General features: G+C 34.1%; 1 protein-coding gene across 1 annotated transcript in view; it reads right to left on the reverse strand.

Moving 5' to 3' along the window:
• Positions 1 to 20507, reverse strand: part of udt (protein undicht) — a 40559-nt gene that overhangs the window by 7319 nt on the left and 12733 nt on the right. Inside the window, exons 3-9 of the mRNA XM_081742963.1 lie at positions 19897 to 20202; positions 16090 to 16299; positions 14532 to 14748; positions 11181 to 11335; positions 9400 to 9639; positions 4635 to 4741; positions 3449 to 3590 (exon numbers count right to left, since the gene is read on the reverse strand). Coding sequence (XP_081599089.1) covers positions 3449 to 3590; positions 4635 to 4741; positions 9400 to 9639; positions 11181 to 11335; positions 14532 to 14748; positions 16090 to 16299; positions 19897 to 20202 — 1377 coding nt within the window. The remainder of the gene's footprint in view (positions 1 to 3448; positions 3591 to 4634; positions 4742 to 9399; positions 9640 to 11180; positions 11336 to 14531; positions 14749 to 16089; positions 16300 to 19896; positions 20203 to 20507) is intronic.

The raw sequence follows: 20507 nt of genomic DNA on the forward strand, positions 1-20507 counted from the left end.
TCATTTTTTTGATTTAAATCAAATCTTTTTCTTCGTATAATACAAGTCGCGAACTGAAGAAAAAGCATTAGGAATTAGTATTAAATGTTAATTATGTCATTTGAGTGAAAGTATTGGGTTTTAATTTTGAATTAATTCCCAATCGTTAACCTATTTCAATCCCAATGTTTCTTAAGCATTAAGGAAAAAGTACAGCAATGTATATCAACATGACAGTTTTCTTTACACGAAAGTTACTGATATTTGGCAGGGGCATATTTTTAAACAATTGGAACTAGCTAGCGGCACGAAATACATATAAAGTACATAAATTTCGCCTAAAATTAACTAACTCACTCTATGACCTATGGAACCCGGAGGTTCAATGCCATGTTCACAAAAGCTCTCCTGACTTCTATCCTTAGTCAACTGAATCCAGTTTCTATTTTGTATTCTTATTTCTGCGAGATCCATCTTAATACTGTCCTCCCATCTGCGCCTAGATCTTCCTAATGGTTGTTTTCCGATTGGACTTCCAGTTAAAACTTTGAAAGCGTTCCTACTTTCTTCCATTCTAGCTACATGTCCTGCCCACCTGAGCCTCCAAGATTTGATGACCCTAACAATGTTTGGTAAATGGTATAAATTATGCAGTTCCTCATCGTGAAGTTTTCGCCATTCCTCATTTCCGTTCCTTTTGGTTCCGAATATTACTTTCAGGATTTTATTCTCAAATACTTTCAGTCTGCGTTCTTCCCTCAGCGTAAGCGACCATGTTTCACAACCATACAGCACAACAGGCATAATTATCGTTTTATATATTTTAAAGCTTCAAATTCCTCGACACAATTCGCGATGATAAGCGATTTTGAACTGAATAATAACACGAATTCCCTGCAGGAATTCCAAAATAAAAAAAAAAAAAATAAAAAATCAAGATGATCAGTTCCAGAAGAAGAGACACTTGTGATTGTTAAAAATATGCTTTATGTGACGTGAAAAACAGTTCAAATGCGAGTTTTCCTTCCATTAAGACATCTATACATAGCAGGCACGTTTTTATATTTTTCTGTTGGTTATTTTATTTCCTCTGACATTTTTTCCTGCACATGCGCGGCAAATTTTCTGCGATCACATCGCAGATCGCGGCATGTTCTGCAATGAGGTCAAGTATCCATTTTATCATAAGTATTATTCGATATTTTAACGCATCCAAAATTTCTCGTATTACGATCCCGAGGAACTTCTATGTATTTAGTACATAAATTTCGCCCAAAATTTTAAAATCTATTTTTTGTTTTGTTTCGGAGAGGGGATCGGACCCCTCTAAATACGCCCCTATTATCTGGAAACAAACAAATAGACGTGGACACAAAAGAGTTTTCATCTTAACTGTCCATGGTGAATTCCCCGTTGGAATAGAAATTTTAAAACCCTGTGTTACAAAGAGAAGAAAGCAGGGTTCACCCGTAACCCTTTCAAACGGGATTTTCCCTGATAGTTCCCTACATGATACTCGTTTTCATACTGTGCTTACATACATTTGAGTCTCATTGTATTATGATTATTATCTTCCATAATCGAAATAACAGAAGAGAAACGGGATTTTACTTACTTTCACTTTAAATTAATTCATTTCGGAATTTGATTTAAATCAACGATTTTTATTTAAAAAATCAAGTGATTTAAATCTTGATTAAAATCGTGATTTAAATCAGACTGATTTAAATCAATCCACCCTGGTTATTACTTCAGTCCGTTTTTTTTTTCTTTCTTTCTTTTTCTTTCTTCGTGTCGCACCTCGTAACTGAACATCTGCGGTCCTACACGTACTTTATAAATATCACTCTTTGTTGGTAAACACTATTGTTGGCTTCAGATGTTCTATTAGAATCTCCCATAAATTCATTTTACAAAATGAAAGCTATTAATAGCAGTTTTGGGTATGACGTCAGTAAAATTTCATTATTCACAGATTTTGCATTTTACTGCTATGTAGTGTCAATCTGTCTGGAATAGGAAACTTGAGAAAAGCGTTTTTAACCGTCTCCTAGAACTTTAACGACCTCCATGAATGCTATTAGGTATATTAATAGATATACTTGTTCCGCGTAATCTCTTACATAAAATACGCCTTTAGGTCCTAAAACTTACTAACTGAAGTTTCAGTTTATGCATAAATTGTGCTTGATAATGCTGTTCAATGAAACCTAACTACAGGCATTTGTCGACTTAGGTATATAGGTAGTTGAAGGGTTCTTCGCGTAAGTCAAAATTTACGTAGAGGATTTTTTTTTTTTTTTTTTTTTCAGAACTACTCGTCCTCCAGACGCTGAGGAAGTCAAGGATTTACATATCTGTTCCCATGAATTATTGCGAACTCCAAATGTTTGTTCCGGTTTCGTTCTATAATATAAGTTAATATCATTCGTGTGGTATTAAAATATTCTTTTTATTGGTCATAGACAGGAGGGGGGAAGTTAGGGGGAACGCAGGAGGACGCCATTCCCCTCTTTCAAAACTATCCTCGGCGTCCCTCTACTTCCTAAAAAATTACAATAGGCAAAGACAGACATGGGGGACGGCGTGACGTCCTCCGTCCCCCCATCTTTTCAGATCCATTTTACCCCTGGTTTAAATACTCAACTAATAGGAATAATTTACTCTCTGCCATTCACTTGTGATTGGCGAAGAAGGCTATTATTTAATTAATTGAGACTTAACCAAGAAGCAAGTGCATAGCTATAACTTTTTATAGGGTATCCCGTTTTTTTTAGTCTAGAAATACAAGGAGATCCTACCCACACCTTAAGATTTGTCGCAAATAGGTATAAAAAAATACGAAAATATTCGACAAAAATACTGTATAATATTACTCCAATGCAGAAACTATCTGTAACAGAAAGCTTAACCATCTACTGCATAATATGCATTATAAACATGGCACAGAATCTTATATTCTTATAATGCCGATGATTTAAAAAATAACTGTAAATATGAATTTACTTGAGAACTGTCTGTACTTTCGTATACTTTACAACAGTTATTGCCAAAATTAATTTTTTACTAAAACATTTTTGTAGTTGTAACACTACACTAATAGTTCTACAAACATTTCGCTGAAACTAAAAAGTCCACTGCGTCTATTGATCTGACTTTTTTTCCTTTCTATCAAGTCACCGATTTTCTTAAATTTTTCATTTTTTTTTTTTTCAGTATACAGTAATTAAGTGCCTTTTTCGTGTTATGACGGGGAAAAAAAGGACGTACAGTTATTTCTTCATTAAAATGGAAATATTCGAAAAAGCCCAAAATGTCCCACACAGAAGAGCCACGAAAAAAAACTTCGGTTCCTTCCCCCCATCCTCATCCTTAAAAAATAATCCCTCACATCTCTAAATTTCAGATAATAATACGTTTTTACCCTAAGAATTAGGTAGCTTCTTTATATTATATGGAATATACTTACTTTCTCTTTCATATTCCTGCATCTCTATAGACACACTTGCTCCTTCGGTGTAGTTCCAACTTGTTACATCTTGTTTTAAATCACAGTATGGGCCAAGGGCTTGGGACATTAAAACACGATTTAAATCTGCCCGCTGATATACCTGAAAGTCAAATTGCATTGCCATTTAGCATGTGATTGGCTATAATCTAATCAATTAAACAAAATAATAATAATAAACTAATGCGAAAGAAAAAAAAAAGATATTATGATAGTAAAAAGCAGAAAGAAAAGAAAAAACAATACTTGCATTTTATTGAAATAACGAAAACCTTATTGTAATAAACATCAACAATTGCTTTATTACAACTTCAATAATAGGACCTTTGAATATTCACATTACGAACTATATTTTGTACACCACTTGAATATCAATATATCTTGAATAACAAGCATAACAAATCCAAACTGAATTTCTCGCATAAATACCCTGACTGGATAAAAGAAGAAATTCAATGAATGTTTCCTGGAAACAACGCTTTCAAATACATCCTATTATTGAACTAGTGCAGAGATAGGTATTGTAACAAATATATACTGTTACAAGAAATTGTAATAATGCACTAAAGGTATAGAAACAGTTTATCAAGTGTTCAATTTTCAAATACTTGGTGCTAATTATTTCGATAGCTACATTCCTACAGTACTTTCCTGATCGAAGCATATTTAGGAACATGTACGTAATGATTTTTGTTAAATGCAGGTTAAAATAAATTAACAAAATATTCTCTACCAGATATTTTTACATTTATAAGTCATCATTTTATATGATCTAATAAATATGGTCGAAATCTAACTGTCGAAATTATTAAATATTTCGGAACTGAACACTTATTACAAGAGCTACTGAACTACAAAAATAATCTGATGGTATAAACAATTGCTTCCAAAGTAGCATACAATCAAACTTTGCTTCTTTTAATGCTATCAGATTACAACCATGTTGAATTTAAACATATTTCAGAAGATTCCCCCGAAATGCTGCATACCCCCTGAACTCTCACAGGTTCTCATAATTTCTCAGATGCACCCCCAGTAACAGAATTCTCAATTGAACACTAGGCCAAAACTGCCAACAAGCACCCTTAACAACGCAATATTTACCAAATCTAAATCTTTAAAACTGAAAAAATTCAAATCCACTTACCCAACATCGATATTTACTAAATGCATCCAGCTCATCATACGTAATTAAATATGATTTTAAATTTTCTTTCCAGAAACCAATGCACTTGAGTTTGTAATCAGGATCACCTAAAATAAATAAACACATTAAGCATTGATGTTTTATGCTCCTCTTCGAATGTTTCCGTTCATAAATTCATGTTTTAATTCTATCGTCTCAAAAACTGATTTTCAGCCAGTTAAATATTTTCTGGTTACAGTCAACTATTAGTAGTTTGCTTACTAGTATTAATACAAAACTATAATTACAATCTGAAAATGCTGTAAATATAATAAACGCAAGAAGGCGAGTGAAACACTAAGCAAAAATATACGTTACATCTGCATATGAAAAACATGAACTTCGCCGTATAATTTCAACAACTAGCTGCGATTACCGTCTTGTAGGGAGAAAGTCGATTAAAAAAAAAAAAAAAAAAATGACAGAATTAAATGTATAAATAAAATGTTACATAAATTATAAAAATATATTTTTAAAAACACTAAAAGCAGATGACACAACACAAAGCAATTTGCTTGTGTGTTTTGGTGGAAAAGAAGAAATATTCCCAATTAATGTCAAGAATTGGAATTATTTTGAGTAGTCGTTAATGTTAACTGCTTTGTTTCAGTGCACGGTATAGTAGTTACATGGTGATTTGGTGTGCGATTTGTTCATTCACAAGTGCTGACTTCGCTCTCAGTTTTCCTTCCCTTGGCTAATGAGTGGTTTGTTTAAATTTTTATTTAAGGAATATTACTTTTGACATATTTTTCAGTTTTGGCTTTTGACCTTGTCCATCTCAATCAACTGACTGACCGTATTTAATAAGGATCTTCGTCAGGCGGTTAAAGAACAAAGACTACAAACAAAGAATTTCTAGGCATAAGTAAACAATAGTTTACATATTAGAAAATGACGAAATTCAAAGATTAATATCACGAATGACACCAATGTCAGTCATGAATAAAACAAAGAACAATGACAGCTATATATATATATATATATATATAACATTATTTACCATAACATGCTCTCGAATCGTCTGCCATTCCTAACGCACGAAGGAAAGTAAGTATACATGTCGAAGGACGCAAGGACACATTTCAGAGCTACAACATCTGCTGCAGTTCATTTCGCGGTGGTATCAGCAAGAATATTACTTCCAGTACCCAAAAGACCGGTTAATCAAGTAAGAAAATAATTAGAAGCATATATGATACCAAGTTAATTGTAAAGAACGGAAAAAACTGTAGCATAATATTCCAAGAATAGCGATTGTAACGTTTCCTTTACGATAAATCAAAATGCTATTGTTTCATGAACACATATGAGCAAATGATTACAGACCTGCAATTGTTGATAATTTCAAACAAGACTATGATCTCAACAAAATCTGGCAAGCCATTAATTATCTGAAATGACCATTTTGGTGCAAATCCGTCCATCCAATACTGAGAAATAAAATTTACGTAGGGCGGATGGACATTGTAACGAAAGACTGACGGTGACTTACTACAGAAGCTATCAAAATTGTCAATGAGACTATGGAAAGATTTGTTGATTAATAGCGTTCAATAATATTTTGACTTTGTAACCTTCTGACGAATTCAAAAAATTATGTTAAACATCCAATTTTCCTGATACCATTGTCAACACATAAAGTATGGTAAGGTTGGTTGAGTTTGCTGATAGATGTCAGTGAACATTCGACATTTAAGGGTCTTCACAACCTCACTTCCTTATTTATTTATTTTTATTTTAGTGAATAATTTACAAAAGATACTGAAGAATATGAAAAATGTAGAAAGTGTGCCAAGTAGTATTCACAAAATAGTACTAAATAACCTACTAACTGTTTCCAAACCTTTCTTGCAGATCAGTAATTTAGGTGCGCAGTTTATGATGTCATAACTGTTAGGCACTGAAATTTATTACGAAAGATCTTGCAAAAAACTATTAGTTCATGATACTATCTGACTCAACATGTAAATTTTTGATGTTCTTCATCGTCTTTAAGTTACTTTAATATATATATATATATATATATATATATATATATATATATATATATATATATATATATATATATATATATAAACGAAGGACTTAACATGATTTTTTGATTACTACACAACACAACGCAGCAGAGCATGGTGTGACCCCACTGAGATTATTATAATTTTGCTCTTCACACGGCTTACATTATTATTAGAGTGCTCTATGCATAACGTCACTGACATTGTTTCCTATCTTCGACCATTCTTCCTATCTTCGAATTCTTCACATTAGATGGTTACCTTTCTTCCTTTCCGCTATACCTTCCATTCCGTAGTATGTGTGTTTATTGTTTTTATGATGTTTATGTTTTAATTACAGGTTGTAGTGTCACTGTTAAGAGTATGTGTACCACTCTTAGGAGTATAGAGCTCCCTCGTAGCTACGCGGTTAGCGTACTCGCCTTTGGCGTGAAGGACCTGCGTTCAATTCCTGGCGAGAGCTCATGGGTTCGGATCTCGCGTAGGCCCACGATTCATATAGCCTTGATGCTGAAAGGGACGCTAAACTAAACTAAAATCAAATCAAATCTTACGACTATATCCATCACGTGAGAAGACAACCAAGAGATACATCTACTACTTAACAATGTATTATTTTAAATATACCTTAAATAAATAAGTGATCTGTACTAGCAATATAAAAGGTATTAATTTTTATTGCCAAGGAACGATGTATTTTTTAGGGCCATGAAAGTTCGGTTTTGTTGATATTCTCGAAAACTGCGCATGAGAATTTACACTCTTGTTTTATTTAGCTCGCTGCCATCTATTAATTGATAAATGTCTTATCTTTGGACGTTATAGTTAAACAGGGCTATATATCAGTAACCATACCGTATACTACTGTTATAATAAAAGGATTGATGAGGTATACTTCCGTATCAGTTTTATCAGGTGGTGTGGTTATCGTACAGCGTCAATTTTTAGGTTTACAAGAAAATAAAAATGTTTCCCAGACTTTCTCGAAAATACAAATGAAAACTTACACTCACCAGTATCATTTCATTTAGTTCGATTACATCTCTTGATTTACCATATGCATCATTGAACGCCAATAATACTGTATAATGTAGAACTATTTTTACGTTTAAACTTAAGTCACCTTTCATGCATCTACTTCTCTTGTTCTTTTAATCACAATGATGGCAGCTACAGTTATCTGTTGAAATAGGAGGGAAAAGTTTGTTTCTCCTGAAGGGTTGCAAGTTTTTGTTATTGTAGTTTGGTCGACAGTAACAATACAAAATATTATGTTGATAGTGAATGAACATCGACTTGAAGAGTGAAGGAATGTCCGGACTGATTAGCGTACCAGTTAACGCACTGGCACGATACACCGAAGATACAGGATTCGAGTCACGGTCCAGTCGTGTATTTTTCACTGTGTATCACTGTGCATCAACAATACAAATGCAATAAAATAACATTGAAATATAGTGCTATACTGGAAAGCGTTAACATATTAATTTCGTCATTACGAAACAATACCGAAGTTCATCCGCCTTCATCATTAGCGATCATTTTCATTAATATTTATACTGAATTTATTATTACAACACAATTATTAATAACAATTCTTAGTGATAAAAATGACCGAGATACAAGCCTACACCTGAAGATATGAAACTTCAATTAGGGTATGAAAGAACATTTAGTTTCTTTTCAGAAGTTCACCAAATTATTCTAAAATTTACCACACATTGTTTTCCGTTAATATTATCAATCATTTTTTGTTAAGATTCAGTAAAACTATTTCTACAATACAGAAACATACCATTCGGAACACTATGACCTAACACGTTAATTACCCACAACGCGTGCTGATGCATATATCGTCAGTCCCAGGAAATATACACAAACCACAGTAAACAGCATCACTGCATCCTATACATATTTTTGAAACAATTACTTTCAGTGTCCAAGTTTTCTCCCTTTCTGCTTTGGATTTGTGGATTTACAGAAACATACAATAGGAAACGATGTTCTTAATACGTTTCTAGGCAATTAGCCAACGAAGATCACGCCTGAGTCCAATACAAAAAGAATTTATTATTAACTCATACGAATAACGTTGTTTGAATGCGGCCACACTCCAAGATGGATGAGTCGCCAACTTACCAAGTTCTGAGATTTTTATTTATACCAAGCACTGAATAATTTTTATTTTATTTTATTTTTATTTTTAAGTTTAGCATTTCTTTTCAGCAAAGAGGCTATATGAAAGATCGGCCTACAGTTTAAGGTGAAATCAGAATCATAATGCATGCAAACTTTAGTCTTCACCGGAAATCGAACCCGGAACACGTGCACCAAAGGCCCATGCGCTAGCCACTAGGCTAGTGGGTAGGGGTTTGTGTAATTAATACCTTATGGAAAAAATGTAGGTTCCACAAATAAGAGGTGAAATTAATAGCTTTTACCATATTTTAATTTTGGAGCATCAGTTTGAATTTTTCATCGATTGTTAACGATTGCCTATTTTCTATCCTTTTACCCTTGATGATAATTGCAGCTTCAACGGCTGAAATTGATTGAGAACTACATTTTTCATTTCACGATCTCGTAAGTAATTTTATTTTCCAACATAATATTTATTTAGAGAAAGTATTTAATAATTTACGAATCTAAAGTAATGTTATACTCTAAAAGTAAACAATTTAAGTAATGAAAATGTATAGTATACTTACTGTATATATCTACAGGACGTCCTAAATGATCCACGGATAAACAATACGTCTCGTCAATCCAAATCTCCTTTTGGTCTGTGTCACACACTGAGAAATCTGATATGTTTTCTTTGCAATAAATATTGGGCCTTGGAGAAAGAGTAACACCACCTAGAATACGTGTTTCGAATGGTACATCTCCTTTCTGTGTAAAATTATATTTTCCTGCTACAGGACAACGCACTGGAACAGGATTTTTTGCTACAAAGAAAGAAGGAAAAAAACACATTGTATCTAAATTTTATATCTTAACATAAAATACGTAATATCTTCATGTACATACATAGTTTTAAGAACATAATTTCATCAAAATGTATATATATTTTATTGAACTAGCAACACTATTGGAACATATTCGTCTAGTAGCTGTGTGATAAATGTTAATTAAATTATGTTCTGGAAATTTTGTAAAGTGTTGGAGATTGTTAATCCATGTGAATGGATTAGAACCAGTTCAAGTGTGATGTGTATATTTGCTCAAGATACTATAGGATTGAAATATGAAAAGCATTTCTTACTTTAAGTATCCAGTTCAAACACTTATGTATTATTGATGAAATCAGTGAGTGTTGAAATGATATAATAATAAGTCTTTGAACTGGATACTTACGGTAGAAAGCTGTAAGAACATCATCTTCCAGAAGACGGGTGAAAGTTTGTAGTGACTCTGGACGAGGCATTGGTGTGCCTTTCAGATTGAGATATAAAGGGTCTTCTATCGTCCCCGTGATTCCAGAGGTTTGACTGTGTACGTGAACTTGCGGGGAAGTTTTCCACTTGGATTTATGGTTGTTGTTGGTTATTGCTATAATGGCAAACTTATGCGCCACGAGTGGACAAAAACGATAAAATCACTGCAGCTTATTACCAGAACGCTTTGGAGTCACTATATCAGAATGGTATTTCAACCTATATGGCAGCGATACATCTCGCGTTATCATTCACCAGGGCAAGGCGTCCAGTCATATAGCGAAGTCAACAGTGATGTACATAGAGGGAACGGTACATGAAACAGGAATTTATGTAATCTCTTTTACAGATATTTCCGTGAAATTCTCTGATGCTGAGTTGAATTTCAGTTTAGCGTCCCTTTCAGCAGCGAGGCTACCGGTATGTGAGATGTGGACCTACTGATTAACGTGGAATCCAAACCACATAAGCTCCCGTCGGGAACCGAACCCGGGTCTCCCGCGCCAAGGGCGCGTACGAATTCTTTGATGCATCTCCCATGGACTTTTTGTGGGTTCCCGTTGTCGAAACGAGAGTTTAGCCGCGTAAATTCTAGTTTCGGAAAGCTTCTCAAGAGGAATGGAATATACTTGAACAAACTGTCTTTAATGCAGTTTCCTTCACTGAAAACTGAGATGCAGGGCGAAGCTCACAGACAGGGTTTTCACATCGAGCATAACCGTTGGTAGTGTCGGGATATTTTTTTAAGCGGTAAGGGTACCAAATCCGTTACCATAAACAATCTTTTATATTAATCTGAAATTTAACACTTTCGATCAATCTTCCAAACATATAGTAATGTAAGATGATATTTCAATGAATAATATTGGACTGCCTGGGAAGCTAAACCTGACAATCACAACCAGTATATTTCGTTCTACCTTGCGGACGGTCACCGAACCTCCTTGCTGACAAATATACCGATATGTTTATATTTAGAATGTTCAGTGTACGATATATTCATTCCATTTGAACAACGAAAAGGTTTAGTGAGATTTTACCAAAGAACTTACCTAGGAATAAGTCATATTTCCACGCCCCTTTATTTGGAAACTGGACCCAAGAGCATACTGTGTGAAAATCATCTGTGATAACTGCTAATCCTTTTCTGTATCGAATGATGTTATGGTGTTGAGGAACGAAGTCGAAACAAATGTAGTCTTTCTGGCTGAAATATTAAACACAAAAGTATGAATTCGAAACTAGTAACAAAAAATGCAAGAAATTACATTTAACAAATCATCAGGTCCCAAAAGTTAAATTATTCGGCTTATATATTGCTAATGAGGCAACTTAAATACAACCAAGACGGGACAACTGGTTAGCGCTGCATTTCTCAACAATAAGGGATATCCAAAAAGCAGTATTATGTCTTAAATTAAACGCAAATTACGATGTATTTGTGAATAAAACTTACTAGTTTACTTTCATATAACTTAGGCTATTTTTCCACAATGTCAGTCTAGACAGTTTGGTATTGTTCAAAGGGAGTTCAGATTTCGTATTCTCACGTCCTAGACCTTCGACGCCTACCCGTTCACAGAGGTAGTCGCAAGTTATTTCTTTTTCATCTCCTTAAGCAGTTAATTTTTCGCGAATATACGTGACTATTTTGTCACTGTCAAGTCCCACTCTTTGTCACTAAAATCATCATGCCTTTCCCGAAATCATGACAGTTTCATATACAACTGACAAGGAGCTTGATTTCATCACACCACCTTGTATAAAGGAGTTTCTTAGGCTTCTTCTCGTTCTTTGATACGTATCTAGTCGAGGACTGCTTATGGAACAACTATCAACTACATATCCTTGATTCAAATTCGAGCAGAACAACACGCTGGAAATACGTTTTAGCATTCAAGAAGTCATCTCAGAAGAAATATTCAAAATTAATTTATAGAACTTATGGTAAGCAAATGTAAAAATTCAAGAGCTCTTACAAAAAAAAAAAAAAAAAAAAAAAAAAAAAAAAAAAAAAAAGTACTACTTCATTACTCTTGATTGTACGTATACGTGACACTGCTTACGGTAAACATTTCTCTGTAATATTGCGATTTGTAAACAAAAACATCGCTGAAATCGAGAATAATCCTACACCTTCTTGACGATATTTTGAGGGTGATATTCTGTCCGACACTTTTTCTTGGAAACGTAAAGGACTTGATCGAAATTTTTAAATTTCGAAAATCAGACTCCAATATTATTTTAGTGTATGATAATGTCACTTTGGAAAAACCAAGTAACACAAATAAGTTATTATTGATGGAGTAACATACTTGAAGGACACCAGAAAACAACAAGCAATTATATAACAAAAACATTCTGTTTTGTGGAAAATGTGAAAGCAAGTGTTTTCCAGCATACGTCACAAAAACTATTATTTCATAGTCTAGAATCCACTGGTTCTGAAGGAAATAATACTCCTATGCATAATTATGGCAGGGCAGTACAAGTCATTCAAATCCTCATAACTGTAGGTTATGATAAACCCGGAACTATTATAATGTTTTGCATTTTACATTATTACCATTATTATAATTATTGCAATTGTTGCAATTATAATGATTATTACATTTAATTTTTGTAAATTGGTTGGAAGAGAAGCTATTCTCGTAAATCACTTAGATATCTAATTACAAGCATAATGCCTTTGAATTCACTCTGAAATTTGTCAAGGCATTGTATTATACATAAATCTCACGTAGTATATTTTTGCTTTGGATGACCCACATACTTATTAATAATTATGTCTGGATTATAATAGCCCTGTAAGGTGCTCATCCACTTTGTGTTATTAATATTCAATAAAATAAAATGAGATAGCCTAGGTTAATTACCGTGTTGTTATTGTGTTTACTCATAGGTTACTCTTTAAAGCCTGATCTCTTGCAATAGGTTAAGTAACAATTGGTCCCTTATGCACATTGGAAAAGAAGAAATCCGATCGTTAAACTATCTGTGAATTAAATTCAAGTCTCTCATTTGACGGTGGTTGCTCTACCACTTAGTGCAATGACCGTTTTATAAAATCTGTTCTATATCATTATGAATATTGAAATAAACAAACAAAAAAATATTGCATTCAGTACTCGTACATCACATAACAACGGTAAAATACGAGTACTGACATAAATATAATTAAGGTAACAAGTAAACTCCGGATACTAAATAAGTGTGGGCTCGAAGCCTGATTTCCTGTGAAGTTAATATACAGCATTATTATTATTATTATTATTATTATTATTATTATTATTATTTAAAAATATTTTTTTTTTTTTTTTTTTTTTTTTTTGAAGCTCTATTTCTTAGTCCTAAGCATCTTCAGGGAATGTTTTACATCAATCTGAAAGAATAGGTTTCAAAGTTTTGAATAGTTGGTTGCACAGCGCTTTGTGTCTTTGTTCCTCAACGCTCAGTTGTTTCTTTTCGGTCGGAATGACTACATACCGCATTCAGGTCCAATTGAAGTAAGGCTAAAAATAGTTTCAACAATTTACTTTAATTAATATAATAAGAGAAAAATATGGGTCACTTAGCAGGTGACTTACTTTTAGACGCATCAAAATATATAAAAATAGTTATCAGCCATAAAATTACAGGTTATAATGTTTTACAAATGGTGGTTACCGTTACACTAAGTCATTCAAGACAAAGTGTGTGGAACAATTTAGTGTTTTGGGGCATACATGAATAATTTGTCGACGTTTACATTTAATTCAAATCAAAATACCGGAAATTTAAGGGTAGATACCCCGCACCGCTCCACCCCAATTATAAAGCAAGAAAAAACTTATATATATATATATATATATATATATATATATATATATATATATATATATATAACCATTACCTTTATAGCGAAGATCTGTCAAAGTAGTAGATCTTCGAGCAACATAGGCTTTTAAAACCCATGATTGCGATTGAATATCGCTGAAACTGTATGCAGATAATTTGTGCATTCAGACGCTTAAGCCAAGCTTTTATTGACTTTTAAACGCAATTATTCGCAAGATAAAGTTACATTTACTCAAAATCTTAAGAACCACACACACTAATACTCAGGTGTCCAAACTTACGTTGACGATAGACCGTATAAGATTCGAAAAGAGTTCTCCGGGCCGCAGCTCTCCATTTGGTCTCCTTTTTAAGGCACTGTAAAATACATGCCATTACAATAGATAATAATTCGTTTTATTCGTCATGGAACAGATTTTTAATCCAACTCACTTCTCAGAGCTAGTCAGACGTTTCGCAGCTACATTTATGGAAATGTTAAACTTTAAAATTTCGTGAGCTAGAGCAGTTGCCGGGACGCGAATTGAACATCAATGCACTAAAATACAATATAGAAGCTTACTCACCAACCATCAACAGTTAATCTGGCCATCATAAAACGAGTGTCTCTCTGTTCACGGCATACATAGATTGTTCTTCTGTATCTCCCTTCATCTGGATACCAAGTTTCAATTATGTGGGTTTCATTGATAACAACATCTGCGTCCAAGTTTGCTGTGTTAATCCATTCTCCAGAGAAGTTTCTCGGCAATCTGCAGCCAGGAACCACAACTTCAGCTTTCACTGAAACACATAAATGCATTGTGATAAAGAATTGGTAACCAAATAACAGTTGTCAATATTGCTGCAACAATGCTCTGAACAAGAATAATTTTGACGTTTGACATTACATTATTATATAATTCGTTAAAAGTAAACAAAAATGTCTACCTTGCGATTATTTCTTATGTTTAATAAAGTTGAAAAGCACAAAATCGACCGTTACGAGAAATTCAATCAATGTTTTCCTCTTGCCGTGCGAATATTTTACAATTAAGTGCCAACAGTTTTTGTTTTACTCGTTGATTGATTGAGTCTTAATCAGCCAGACATCTCCAGTCAGGCAAACTCAGGAAACTGTAACATTGCTGATATCTGTTGTAAAGCATCCACCCATCAATAGAGATGAGGTTTCATTCCCAGCCTTTCATTTGATCTATAACAATAACAACGTATTTCTTATAAATACTACATTTTAAACATGATAATTTAAGGATTTTCCCCAAGTTCACCCCTACTTTTTGAATTTTAGTAGATAACTTAAAGACAATGAAATTTATTTATATATATAAAGTAAGCCAGTAAGTACTTATAAAATAGTAAATGAAGCAATACGTTTCCAAACTTTTTCTTATAGACCAGAAATATGAGTGAGCAGTTTATGACGTCATAATTCTTGGGTACCCAAATTTATGCACTATACGGAGGGTCTTGAAAACAATTAGTTTATACAGGGTGTCTCAAAAGTCCCCTGACAGGGTAACTGTTATTATCAGAGTCACAACAAAATATAAGAGGGGAAACCGTCTCCAAATATGATGTTTTCAATCTAAAGTGAAGGAATTTTTTTAAATCGGACAAGCCATTTGGGCTGTACATTTTTTATGCGCCCAATGTTAAATGAAAATGTAACGTAGCCATTTACTTGGACCCACAATATAAGTGAATAAAGTCACTGTATTTTACGCTAAGGTGTCGATAGCCAGTCCCCATTTTAAACAGTAAGTATGTTCAAGCATGTTCAAAGTTAAAGTATGGTTCAAATATGACCAATAATGACCATATTTTCTTGTTCACAAGACTCCAGGATAAAAAAATATGAAGCCACAGAAATTCGAGCCTTACAAATATGCAAACTGGGAAACTGTGTTTTTCCACTACTTATATTCGAAATATTTAATCTAATGAAGGGGTGATAGCAACTATACTGCAACTTAATGTAAATCAGTCTTCATACTTGATTTTACAAGAGAAGCTCAAAGTAGGATCACAGCCAAGATGGTTATCCTGGATCGAATTTGAAACCAGTATCGAATGTATTGATATAATAAACTATATTATCAACTATACACATTATTTTCATACCTGGAGTAATACGAAGACGCTCTGGACTCTTTTCAGGAGTCTGCAAAACATTACATTCTGCAGTAATTGACACTCCAATGTAGAGATCATCATCTCGGTTTTTCAGGAAACAACGGTACTTTTCGTCCTTTCTAGACTCTTTAGTATTTGCAACGGCAAAGTAGTGATTCTTATCAACAAACCAGTCACCTAGACAACTATACTCCACAACTGTAAGAAAAAAATAAAAATGATATTATTATTATTAAAACTTAAATCTCCTGTTTCCTTGTTCATTTACCACATCTTTTAGTTTATTAATTTGTTTAGGTTTTAACGGGGTATCAGCAGCGAGGTTATTCGTGCCCATCACAATAAAGCGAATGTCCGACATTTGATGTCGATATGAAATAAATACAATCTGAAATAAATTCTTTAAGCTTTAAGTCCCATGGTTCTGCCGGCTAGGCTAAAGCAGTGATGATGAGCAAATAATGAAATGATAGAATGAAAAAAGTGGGAGGAAACGGGAGAATCCCAAGAAAACTCACGCACATTCAAATAAAATTTCTAAAAAAGTCTAATTTACATAAATTCTACAAAATAGGAGATTAAAATTAGCAAAGTTTCAAAAATTAAAACAGAGCTAGTGAAAAGGAAAAATAATCTGTATATATAACAGGAAAATAATTCAGATAAATAGCAATAATACATAACAAGGAAAATCTAAAAACAGAAGTCTCAGAGAACATTAATTATTTCTACGAATAAATGGAAGCGTGAGGTCACTGAAGCTAGGACTATCACCCAAAACCTGACTAATATAATTAGTTAATTCTAAATGTTTTCTGAGGATTGAGTATCCTGGACATTCTATGAGATTATATGCCGAATCCTCAGTGGGACGATACGATCTTTTCAATGTAGAGGGTTAGCGCCACGCACTAAATAGGAATGTGTGATATGACAATGTCCGATGCGCAATCGAACCAGGATCAATTTTATCTCGGCGACTAGTAAGCGATGACATCTGACATTTACGCACAACAGTTTCACAGAATGGAGCATATTTTTGCTCGCCTTTTCCAATTCGCTTGCATCTTTTGGACGAAACAGATATGGAGATCCTAACACGAGATAGTGCTCCAGAGCAACATCTGCCAATGTGGCGTTCTTGGCTGCTGTGGCGACACGCACGTCTCCTCTAATGCCAACGAGCCCCGCACCCAGCAGACAACGACGACACAGTCCTGTTGCTGTAGTAATGGTTTCTCTCAAGAATTTTTGGACTAGAGGGTGTTTACTAAAAACTTTCTACTGGTTTATAAAGACGCTTTGTGAGTCAGCGTAGATAAGCACACGACGCAGCAAAAACTGTAGCAGTGATCGAGAGCAACTGCTATTAGTACAGCGATGAATATTGAACACAAGTCATGCTGATTAAATTCCAACCTGTCTTTCCTTGTGACAAAAGCATAGTCGAAAGAATTCTCACTTTTCAAATTGTCCGTATAAGACAATGATATTGGGGCACTGTTCCATTAACGCTCCGAAATCTTACTGGAACTTCTGGGTACTTGTAAGCTGTTTGGCCCATCTTGCCAATCTAAGGTCGAGCCTTGGTGGAGTAAATACTCAAGGTAGAACACCACAAACCAGTAGCAAACAAAGAGATGGTGATCCATCAATACAACCACCACCAAAATACAAGCCATCGAAGAAATATTAAGTTCTTATACATTTCGTACTTACGACCTGATACTTATGGTAGGGTTTTGTTAATAGATGGCGTTACTGCTTGCATTTAGACGCTCCACAATGCATAAGGACATTCACATATACAAGATTAAGTGAGAATGCTACTTCTAATTGGGCTAATGGTAATGATGATGACTGGGCAGCAATTTTCCAAGTAGAGCATGTGTTTAGTAGCTGTGAGAAATGCACGAACCTCACTCTTCTTCATTCTTGTTTCTTGTTCTGCGCTTACGAGGAAGATGTACGAGAACAACCCGTACGCTCTGGAGAAGCTAAGATAACAATTCTCAACCCATCGCACAAATCACTCCTGCTATACTCACATATGCGTACAATTTACAACGTTATATTCACATATCTTCAGGCTTCTGGGGGTCATTTCCACCACTTGCTGTAACAAACAACAATAACGTATGTACTGTCTAATTTTTATAACTGTGTTACATCTTTTCCACCACTGCGCAGTAACAAAAGCTCATATTTTCGCAGCATTTTCGGCCCAGAGAAAGAAAGCAAAACACTTACCAAACGTTATACAACGTACTCCTCCTGAGAGCGGCTCAGTTTGGACAGGATTTTCGGCTCAGTGAGAAACACTACAACGACAGATGCGCCTGATCATGATCGGGCGAGTACATTCTGTGCGTGGGGGAATAAATCGCGCTAGTTCAAACATATGCCGAACATCTTCCGTATATTCAATTTTTCTTAATCTTTCCCTTTGTACGTCTATATAATGTATTGTATTTTATATTCTCTTGTCACCTTCTATATTTGCTATCTCTTCGTATCGTAGCCCTTAATTTTTTCTGTATGTTTTCAGGTTGCTGTCTCTAACCAATTTGGAATTAAACAATACACCGGGAAATACCAGAATGCTAATGAATTGTGCTTACTTTTTTGGAATTTTATAATTTCGTTATTACATTTTTTTGGTACTAGTATTATCACTAAGAAGAATAAGATATCTTCTTTATGGAGTTTACCTCAGAGGGATTCCTTACATGTACTTTAGGGAAGTTTGATTACGCGCGGAAAGCAAAAACTTTAAGGTGTATATCCTTATGGATGCCTACCTGGTTGAGAGGTATAAGATTCATCACAGGTGGCTGGTAACTCTTCTCGAGGTCATTGTTTTCTTAGAGTTTAACCATATCTAAGAACATTTTAACACACAATCACAAATTATCACCTGTTTCTTCTCCCGAAAAAAGAAAATCTTATTTCTGGCGCGAACTTCTATTTGTTTTTCATTTTATTTTCCCCTTTTCTATCTTTTTTCCCCCTCTGTAACTTTTTAAAGTTCTTCTATTGTTTCTTTTTTTCACCGGTTTTTGATTTCCCTTTCGCTTCTTATATGTAAAGTATATGTTGTTCTGTTACAGTATTACACTGTTTTTCTGTAGATACATAATTAGTTGTCGACTGACTTTCTTATTATTTAGTACTAGCATATTTCTTACAGAATATGGGCCCTGTTCTCTTATATTATACAATGTTGATAGAAAATTATTTCCATTATTTACTGTTAAATTACATATATTACATGCTTCCTACCGCCTCATTACACCAACATATCTCTTGTCTCTTAGATGAATTTTAAAGTGTATTGCTGGGAACAATTCTGTATCGACCTTGGAGTTTTATCCAATCGCTTTGGTCTGTGACTTCCAATATGACCCAGTAAAATGTTCTTGGGCCAAACCTGTTTTGTTTCTTCCAATGTTGCATTAGGTTTCTTTTCCCCCTTTTATATCCGCATAAAAATTGGTGTATGAAAGTTTGATATTTGTGGGTGTTCCCACCATAGCTCTCACTGTGAAATTATGTTTTACAATATCAGTTTTTATTTTTTTTTTATTTTTATTTAGATTCATCAACAATATATATTATCTAACAATGGTGTGAAAGAATACTCCACATTATTGGTTTCATGGCAATGTTAATAACAAATGCAAGCAAAATTTTTATATAAGAAAGATTGAATGATTATATTTTATTTTAAATGCAGAGAGAATTCTGCAAAAATATATAAAAGATCTAAATCTTATTGTTAATAATACAACTTACCTCCATCAAAAGTCTCGGACATTCCAGGACACTTCCTATATGTGATATTAAATTTCTGATTCGTTATCAGAAACTGTGTTCCAGCCGTTTGACATGAACGAATGTAAGCATCAGGATGATTGCATTCACCAGTAAATCGAAAGCGATTCTGGTACGCGAACTGCCAGACTCCTTCGAGACTAGAGCGACAATTTACAGGCACATAATTTTCAGCGAATAACGTTCTCAGTTGCTGATGAGGATTCAGTTGTCGGCACACCCGTTCCACATTTGGTTCTTCACCAGGTGGCATTGTCACACAACCAGCTGAAAGAAGAAATTTACGGTAAGTAAACATATTCTAAAACAGGTTGATCGTAGTTTCTACTGTATTGCTTTAGCAATGTTCTCATTTACTCTAACTTTTCATCAATATTTCCAGCATAATGCACGAATGCCCTTACTATAAGTACAAAAAAAGGTACTGTGTACAATCTGAAATGTGTTCTATACGTTGAAGTATCCGGCTCTGTTAAACCTAATCTGTGTAATCGGATGTAAGGTCATCCCAAATGGGTGTTGATATCAAGATAACTGAAGGAGCTCTCAGCTGCAATCCACCAAACAATAAA

The sequence above is a fragment of the Thermobia domestica genome, chromosome 16 (genome assembly GCF_964235325.1).
Source record: "Thermobia domestica chromosome 16, izTheDome1.hap1.1, whole genome shotgun sequence".
Classification (NCBI taxonomy): Eukaryota; Metazoa; Arthropoda; class Insecta; order Zygentoma; family Lepismatidae; genus Thermobia; species Thermobia domestica.